At 39.4% G+C, this 10,101-nt stretch overlaps 1 protein-coding gene across 1 annotated transcript in view; it reads right to left on the bottom strand.

Moving 5' to 3' along the window:
• The window catches only part of LOC101858501, a gene marked incomplete in the record, with an annotated part of 62,326 nt that overhangs the window by 41,123 nt on the left and 11,102 nt on the right, over positions 1-10,101 (bottom strand). Inside the window, 7 exon segments of the mRNA XM_005100564.3 lie at positions 370-542; positions 1,309-1,447; positions 2,515-2,796; positions 5,045-5,240; positions 6,674-6,792; positions 8,505-8,598; positions 9,504-9,739. Of these exon segments, the coding sequence (XP_005100621.2) occupies positions 370-542; positions 1,309-1,447; positions 2,515-2,796; positions 5,045-5,240; positions 6,674-6,792; positions 8,505-8,598; positions 9,504-9,739 (1,239 nt within the window).

Below are 10,101 nucleotides of genomic sequence, written 5' to 3'. Positions count from 1 at the left end.
AGAGAGACAGAGAGAGACAGAGAGAGACAGAGAGAGACAGAGAGAGACAGAGAGAGACAGAGAGAGAGAGAGAAAGAAGCAAAGAGAAATATAATGGAGTGGGATGAATAGAGAGAGAGAAAGATGAAGAAATGCAGAGAGAGAGAGAGGTGGGGTTGGGGTTGTTTTGAAAAGAAAGATTGACAGAGAGATAGAAGAAGGGATCAAGAGAGAGAGAGAGAGAGAGAGAGAGAGAGAGAGAGAGAGAGAGAGAGAGAGAGAGAGAAAAAAGAAAGAAAGAGGTAGAGATAGCAGCCTCATCTCCCTGCCTCCCCCACCACAACCAACACAACCGCTACCACCACCATTAACAAACAACAACAGTCTAACCTGGAGTGGTGAGTTCAATATCTGAAGCAGCAATAGAGAAGTGAACAGGTTCGCTTGCAATGCCCTTGCCATCCAAATCGAAGGGTTCCACTAGCACCTGATACTTCTGCCCTTCATACAGATCTTGGACCAGGGCCTCATTTTCTTTAAACACCACTTGTTGTTTGTACGGCCTGTTTTAGAGTCGATAAAAATGGAAAAAAAACTAAGAAAAAATTCCTCTTCTAAAAAGAAAATACAATTTCGAAAAAGGCAAGAATAATTTTTTTGGCACCTGAACCGTTTTTAGAAGTGGGTGGAAAGTGGCTTTAAAAGTCGATCTGAGATGCTGTCTGCTTTTTCTTTTTTTGTTGTAATTTTAAAAATTTCTATTATATTAAAATCTTAAGACATCTATATATAGCGCCTGGAGAAAGAGATTTTAAACAGCTCAATAGGGCAGCTTTTGTAAAGAAAAATTGTAGTGTAGATATTGTGCCACCATGAGAACAAATGCTCCATGTTTAGACAATTGAAAGACAGATAAAGTGAAAGACAGATAAAGTGAAAGACAGATAAAGTGAAAGACAGATAAAGTGAAAGACAGACACTCTGGTCAAAAGGCAAACAGACTAAAAAAAACCAAAAGCAGCAAATGAAAACAAATAAATACACAGACTGGCAAACGTACATTCAGACAAACACATTGACAGACACATGAACTTACAGATAGACAGGCAGACAGACATATGAACGGATAGTTGGACTGATGAACACACAGACGAATAGATAGATATATAGATAGATAGATAGATAGATAGATAGACAGATAGATAAATATATAGATAGTAGACAGACAGACAGACAGACAGACAGACAGACAGACAGACAGACAGACAGACAAAACAGCAAGTTCGACATTCAAACATTTTCACCAAGACTATAACGAAGAACACGTACATGATTTTCCCAGATGGTAATTCTCTCATGACCTTGATAATGAACCCACTGGCCTTGACCCTTGACTCGTGTTCCCATGTGACGAGCACACTGTTGTCAGTGTTGGCTGTGACAGTCACGTTCTCTGGGGCTTCCAGAACTGGGAAGGGAAAAATAATTCTACCAGCTCTGAGTCTCAGCCTCTATTGACATGAAGAAAATTTATCGTGACACAAGTAACAGTAAAAGCCCATTTTGTTCCAAAATTAAAAAATTTTAATTAGTTATTATCTTTGATACCCTGACACATGTTCATGGAAGGCTACAACTCTTGGTTTGAGCAACAATGTGTCTCTTCCATTTTGGATTTACACTTGAGTTAAATTCATGTATGAAAACAGATCTGATTGTTCAAAAAACAAAGCAACTCACAAAATTAAGTATGGAGAAAATAATAATAAAAAGACACTGTTTATCTGTATTGAGGAGTTGAAGTTTTATTTTTTAAAGTGATTTAGAGACTGGATCTCACATCAGTCTAGTAATGATTTAAAGCAACACACTTGCAAACTCGGGGTCATAGGTTCGAATCCTGTCAGGGGCCCGATGTTGTGTTATTGGAAAATCCACTTTACATAAATTTTCCTCATTTCACGAAGAGGGAAATGGAGACAGCAAAAGATCTTGTCAGTTTGTTCGAGTTTGGGTGCTTAATTAGCTGTTTGCACAGTATCATTCTTGAGAAGCCAAAAATGTTTCTAAGTGTTCTAGGGTCATATAGAGTAATAATATAGCGTAAAAGGCAGAGAGCTTGCCGTAGAGAAGGGATATGCGCTATCCAAATATTATTTATTTCCATTATTAAGGAAAAAAAGAGCGAGGCTCATTCTGAATGAATAATAAACAGTAACATTCCCGTCACAACTATCAAAATCAAGGCAACAGTAAATTACAGATACAGATATTGTAGCCTACTGTGTTTAAAGATGAGATGAAATCCACTATAACAAATGTAACAACAACGGGACCTTACATATACAACAGAAACAACAGCAGACTCATTGCTGTGCCTTGACTAACACCACCACCACCACCACCACCACCACCACCCCTATAACAGCAACAACTACTGTAGCTACACCAGTAACATGAAAACGCCTACCACTTTGCTTCAAAGGAAAAAAAACAACAACAATCCCCCCCCCCCTTCCCACAAGTTAAATTTACCTGAAGGAGGTGTAAAAACATGCGTAACTGTCTGCCTGGACCTCTTGTTTACCCGCACTTTGGCCATGAAGAAGTAGCGAGTCCTTGGTTGCAGGTTATCTACTATAATATAGTTCATTTTAGGGTCAAATTTTTTTATTTTTTCCACTCGCTTCCACTCAATGGCACTCTCATCAGTGTACAAAACGCGCAGTTTGTCCACCTTTGATGGACCCACAGTTTGCAGAGTGATCAAGACACTCTCTGGACCAAGTGCCACAGCACTGATACTCAGTTCTGGTGCTGTGAGAAAGAGGGAGAAAAGGGGTATTTGGAAAGGGGAGGGGAGGGGGGGGGGAGCGAGGGCTGATAAAAGAGAAGAAAAACTAAAGCAGAACTATAACATTATTTTGTGCATTTTCACACATTTAAATTTTGTGCAACATTTAAGGTAACACAAGGCAAGCATCCAGACTCAAAATTCTTGAAAGTTGCCTCATTTTGACCATGTCTTCAGTGTGTTTCTGAAGACAAAGTCATGGCATGAAGTGGGTTTCTGTCAGGAAACACTGGTTGGATGTGCTACGACTCAATAAAATGAATGAATTGTTTCACTCCTTCATTGACACTTTTTTTAAAAAGGAAGTCTTGGATGACAGTTGACACATTCACAAATACACCAAATATAATACACAGAAGCATTTATTTGATGGAAAAATATAATTAAAAACATATAACTTTTCCACATCATCATCATCAAGTGCCAGATTTGCAACATACATCAGTGATCATGGTTTCCCATTCATGCCTTTGCTGGAATACCTTAGAAAAAGCCACATATCCTGATCTTTCTTTGTTACCTGTCTGTTCAGTCTCTCCAAGTAGGTTGCTTTAGGTCTACCCCTGGCAAAGGTCTTCAGCTTCATGAAATAGTTCATCAAAACAGAGAGCGGGAAAGATGGATGCCTATTGTGGCAAGGAGTGAAACACCAACGGTTGAAAATGGTCATAGTGACAGGTGGCAGGGGACAGGCCCTGATGCTCAGCTCTAAAGCTCTGGCAGTCTCTGTTCTCTAGGCATTTCAACGTTACAAGGCTTAGGTTCTGACCAAATGTGTGGAGGCGGCATGACAGTTAAAACTCTAAAAATTGCATTTTAAAAGTCAGAGAACTCTTCTCACCAAAATACTAAATATAGTTCATCCTATGAGTTCTCCCCCTTGTTTTCTTAAGTTTACTCCATGGCATTTGAAAAAAGAAAAAAAATACATCACAACCCTGTTTATGGGAAACATTTGAACTTATACATTTATAAATAGTAATTGCTAGCAAAATATTAATAATAAATCCTAAAAACTCTATTTGCAGACGACCAATGTCTTATTCATCCAAAAAAACAAAGCCTCGAAAACCACATTACCATACTGAACAAAAGTTGTGAGAAATTTGACTTGAAAATAAGCAGAACCATAGACCCATAACTAGGTGAAGGAGTTAAAATATCCTGGCATCATTTTTTCGGAAAACGGGTCCATAGACAGAGAAATAGAAATGCCAACTCAAAAAAGCCAACATTGTCACCTACCATCTTGCACCCCTTTAATCTCATCTAGACATCTCCATGGTCACAAAGAGATAGCTTATCACTTCAATATTTATACCAACATTAAGCTATCAGTGCCAGACCTGGACAACAAGTAAAGCCCATGAAAGCAAAATTACTGCATGCGAGATGAAATGTTTCCACAAAACCCTTAACATCACAAGAGAGACAGGCAGAGAAATAAAAAAGAAAGAGCAGCTATCGGTACTGAGTCCTGTCTCCATTTCATAGAAAAAGAGAGAAAAAAATGATTTTGGCCACCTGTTACGAATGTCACCTAGCTAGCGAGTCTCGAGAGCCTATAACACCAAGCACTCAGGCTTTAAAAGAAGTGGAAGGCCATGCAAAAGGTGGATTGAGGGAGTCACAGAAACCCTGAGAAATTATAATATTCCCATTGAAAGAGCTGCGGAGCTGGCCTACCACAGAAAACTGCATCTTCCCTAAACGCTTAACAGCAACAGAGGATGAAAAAGTAAGAGTAAGTTACTATTCATATTTATTCATTCACAATCAAATATAATTGGCATAATGAAAGTAGAAAATAGTTTGCGACAATTAGTTTTTAGAGCTGACAGTCATATATTTTCTATTCAGAATAGAGAGTGACCAGACTTGACTAATAAGAAAGTTTACTTGTAACCCATTATCTTGGATTGGACATAGTCATCAGTTGCACAAACATGTTCTCAGTTCACAAGATTTATTTGTGAACTTGTGAAGAGGTTAAGATACCCCCCCCCCCCCCCCCCACACACACACACGCTCACAATGTATCTCTCTCTATCACTCACTCTCTCTCTGTGATTTTCTCATCCCCTCTCATACTCCCCCCCCCCCAATTCTCCCTCTGTCTCTCTTCGTCTCCCTTTCCCCCCAAATTAAACCCCGGCCCGGGCCCCCCGGGGGCCCCCCCCCAACCCCCCTTTCCCCATTTCGTGAACTCACAAAACCCATCATGTCTGTACTCCACAGTTGGACTCCTGCGTCCTGTGTAGCCTCTGTCCCCGCCTGTGAAGGCTGCCACCGCAATGTTATACTTGATCTTCTTGGGAAGACCATCCAGAACGCCCTGCCACTTCCCGTCTGGACCAGGGGCAGTCACTGTCACCTCACCCATAGGGTTTTGACGCTTGCTGCGACCCTGAATTATAGAAAAAGGCGTACGTGAGAGAGTCGGAGTTTATTGGTTAAAAAATATATTATATGGAATGAGGCCAAGATTGAAAGACAGAAAGTGAGAGAGAAAGAGAGAGAAAGAGAGAGAGAGAGAAAGAGAGAGAGAGAGAAAGAGAGAGAGAGAGAGAGAGAGAGAGAGAGAGAGAGAGAGAGAGAGAGAGAGTATGCAGGAAGCTGACCCAATCCAAAAAGGAGACAATTTCCCATCCATGAAACACAAAAAAGATAAGAACTGATATCATGTGCTTTTGATGTTGGAAGTTGTTAGGGGACTGTACAGTCCACTAGTGCTACCAACTGGGGGCCCGTACAGTCCCCTAGCGCACTGCTTACTCCGGGAATGTGCAGTCCCTTAGCACTGAAGGAAATTGTTAGGGGACTAAAGTTTTATGACAAAACGCTCTAAACTGGAAAAAGCTGATTCCGAGATGTTGACATTTTTAGATTTTAGCCTATAAAAATGTTATTTCTCAATCTTTTTCAATACTATTTAAAAAAATTAGAAGAATACTTTTCAATTTGAAGAATCCAGGATTCTACTTTAAGTAGTACCCTTGAATACATTTACTGATACTGATACACATCATGTGCTTAGGTCAAAATTATCAATTTTCAAATCTTCAGTGTTCAGTTTTAAACACATTATACTGGGTAGACTAATATTACTGTCCGGTCAAAAAAGAGCAAGCCATCTCATATTATAATTCTCTGATCGGCAGCAACAACAACAAGACCACCTATATCAGCCTATCACAGACTTGCCAACCCTGACAGCAACCTGTACTAATTTTCTCATATTTTTACCCCAAATCCAAACTATTTTTTCATATTTCCAGAAAAAAAATCATATTCAAAGTTTTGATTAAAAAGGTGTCGGAGCTTTGAAAAGAGCTGCTGCTGCTGCACACTGAAGTCGTAGCATAGACCCAGATAGACATAGACATGACAGTACAGCGGCAGAAAATAAAGAGAAAATTGTGACTCATCTGGGGTTTGAACCCACGCCATGCAGTACAGCACCAAGGAAGGAAAGACAGAACGTTCTACCAATCATCCACCTAGTCCCCGGTATTTTTTCTTTATTTTTTGCCTCTGTACTGTCTCGTCTATGTCTATTTGAGTCTATGCTACGAAATGTTGATGACAGCTTGTTGACCTTGACCCAAAGGTCAAAGGTTGTGCGGAACACCAGGGCACTGCACAGTCCCCAAGTAAGCAGCGCTAGGGGACTGTAAAGGCCCTGAGTGGGTAGCGCTAGAGGACTGTACAGTCCCTTAACAATTTCCTTTGATGTTTAAAGTACCACTTAAATTCACAACCCTGGAAATACAATGCACGATTACTTATTTTTCTTATTAGACGCAACCGCTTCTCAAGGGGTGAAATGTTGTTCTTTACCTTGTAAAAGATCTTGTATCCATCGATTCCTCTGGGGTCAACGTTTGCAGGAGGTTCCCAAGTGACTATGATTGTGGAGTTCTTCCATGGCTTGCAGACAACTTTGGACGGTGGTGAATCTGAGGAGGCCAATGGCAAAACAGTATTAACTTTAGTTTTCCTTCTTTAAATTTAGTTTTTAACAATGGCATAACACACATTTTTACCAGTTTTTCTGTAGAAGGGCATCAAGTATCCCATAGACACCGGAATTGTTGAAGTCAAATGGCGCACATAATGGCAAACCATAATACAGGGTGATCCAAAAAAACTGTACAACTTTTTTCCTTAATATTTTCCTCCAATGAAGTTTTGCATCTCAAATTTGTATACAGCATTTGGAAGTCTAAATGAATTTGTCTGATATTCATTTTAGATAGATTCACAGAATAGTTTTGCTCTACATAGTGCGTAAAAAAGCAACCAATTTTCAGCTATGTCCCCATTTTCGTAGCATGACGCACTAGTTTGCATTAGGCCTACCACTAAAAATCCCAACGATTGCGCCATGTTGCAAATTACAGTTGTTGAACAGGCCAACAGAAGTTTGCAGATAGTTTTTCTCAAGTTTCCTTTGCCTGCTGAGATCATCCTTAAGATTAATAAAGAGCAGAGAGCTTTTTGTACTGAATATTTTTTCACCACCAATTCTTTTTGTAAGCTTCGCACAAGGTACGGAAATAATGTTAAAGTGCGCTGAAGGCCTTCTTTGATGTCAAGGATGGAAATGGTCCATCAGTGTCCATCAGTTAAGACCTGTAGAGAATCAGAACTAAAAATTCCCAGACAAAATGACCACTTCAGGTCAAACATACACTGTTTGCACCCCTTTAAATGTCACCAGGGTGCAGAATTCAGTAAATGATCCACATGAGACGTCTGTTGACCATGTCTGCAGCAATGACTTTCTTACACCTCAACGGTCCATTTTCTCAAGGCAGATCTTCCACTACAACTGTGCCATTTTCCAGTTCACGAAGCTATCAAAGAATAGTGCAATGTGTTCACGATTCCTCGATCGTCTTGAAAAGCATGAACATTTCCTCTATGACATTTGGTTCCTTGGCAAAGCATATATTCACCTTTCAGGTTATATCAACACAAAAATGTTGTCTATTTGGTCAACTCCCCCCCCCTCCCATTTTCTCTAGAAACAGTTCAACACTGTAAGATGTACAGTGTGCGTGGCTTTGAGTACTCATGGTTTAGTGGATCCTTGTGTTTGGCCACCACTGAACATTACGAACGACGCATTAAAATGTGTCGAGCCCAAAGGAGGACGGACGAATAGACAACTGGTTCTCGGAATTCTGGAATTTAAAAAAATTCTTTTAACTCTGAAGAGAGAAAAAGAAATATTGCTTAAAGGTTACAGGAATAGAAAGATTAGATTTTAAAAATAAAAGGAAAGGAAAAAAACCCCAAACCAATCATTTCATGACTTTCCTTACAAGATCTTTTAAATTGGCGCATTTTGAATTTATTGGTGGTTTTTATAAAAGCAATTTCCGTTTTCGAAAATAAGTTTCTTCTTTGTGAATTTTATGTCAAACAAATTCCTTTCTTTTGAATGAATTATATATGTTCCAAATTACAACTTTCTAGTACAAATTTTGTGCAATATATTTAGAAAAAAAGTTGTACAGTTTTTTTTCGATGTTCCTGTATTTCCTTTCTTATCCAGCAGCAAAGACATACAAAGACGAAAATTTCAGTTCGAAACATAGTGCACTTAAAGAGTTTTTACAAAAATATTCTTTCTTCTGACAAGTGACACTGTAACGATACATACCAAAGTTTGGTGTGTCAATTCGTATTTTGGCCGATCTTGGGCCCTCTCCTCTGTCATCCATATCCGCTGCTCCTTGTGGATAAAGCGCAACCACCTGTCAAAATTATGGGACTTTGCATTAAATACTCGACTAGGGAACACCAAAAGTAAAGATGATTCAAGAGGATGTATCAGATATCATTATAAAACAGTTGCCGTCACAGCTGTCCTTATAAATAACCCTGATAACACAGCAAAGAGAAATAGACAAACTGCACTCACACTTCCCACCAGCATGATGCTGAAAACACTCGTCATAACAAAAGTATATGGGACAGAATTTCGTCTTGGGTACATATTCCTACTTGTGCTAAACAGATAGTACTCTCTTTACAGCATAATAGCCAAGTGTCCAAGAGGCTTTGTAGCAGCTGTTATCAGACAGCAACAATAAAAGCTCAAGAGCACCTAGTCAGGGATTTGAACCAGGGTCATCTTCATCGTAGGTCAGTGTGATGCCAGCTCAGTTTATGGTGCACTAACATTAATATATCAAAAGTATCAAGTTTCTGAGAAGAGTCAAAATCTGAACCATTTGATGACTTTGCAGGGATCTTGTCTTATATTGCTGACCATGTAGACGTCAAAATTGGCTGTTCGTCACTTTTTCAATTTAACTTGTTCCTTTAGTATGCTCAGGGGCCTATAATTGAGAAGTGTCAATAGGCTTATTTGTTCATTTTGAACTAATTGCGGTACATCTGACAAAAATCTGTTCCCTTTCAGCTTTTGAGGCACAAAAAACCCTCCCATTTCAGAGACCATGTTCTGTTGAAAACTGGTGGTGGCCACATTGGATGCCATTCTTGCATCACATAATGGTTTCCCCTCAGAAATGGGAATGCTTTGCTCTGCCAGCCATGGTAAAAAGATACATCTGAAAAGTATAATACATTACGAGTTATGTGTAACCTGAAAGAGAAAAGAAATTCATTTTTCAAAATCAGATATTTTGTTGACCTGGATCTCATATGTGGCACCAGGTGCGATATCCTCCAGCAAAAAGTTCTCCTCTCCGCTGCTGCTCACTGAGTCCACGTTAAAGGTAACCTCTCGTGCTGACCCTGTGACCTCTGTGACATAGATCTTGTAACCTTTGACCAGCTCAGGGCTCTTGCTTGGCTCTTTCCAGCGGACCATGATCTCGTCTGGGGCTGTCACCTCCGCAGTCACTTCTTCCGGGATGGACACTTGGTCTGTGGATGGGTGAAAGGAAAACTGTCATGTTCATCATCATTATCATCATCATCAGCAGCAGCAAATTTATCATTATCATTATCATCATCATCATTGTTATTGTACGGTAGAAGAAAAAAATATGGCAACTTTGATTGGAGAATTCTATTGCATTACTGAAAAATAAAGTTTAACACTTCACACCATCTGAGCTTCATCAGGAACTTTATAAGAAAATATATCTATGTGTACCACTAGTCTACTACTACTACCACTACTACAACAACAACATCAAGGAAACAATAACAACAACAACAACAAGAACAACAACAACTACTACTACTACTACTTCTACTACTACTACTACTACTACTACTACTAC

The sequence above is a fragment of the Aplysia californica genome, unplaced genomic scaffold (assembly GCF_000002075.1).
Source record: "Aplysia californica isolate F4 #8 unplaced genomic scaffold, AplCal3.0 scaffold00251, whole genome shotgun sequence".
NCBI lineage: Eukaryota > Metazoa > Mollusca > Gastropoda > Aplysiida > Aplysiidae > Aplysia > Aplysia californica.
Note: the sequence above shows the minus strand (reverse complement) of the source record. Positions and strands in the feature narration are given on the sequence as shown.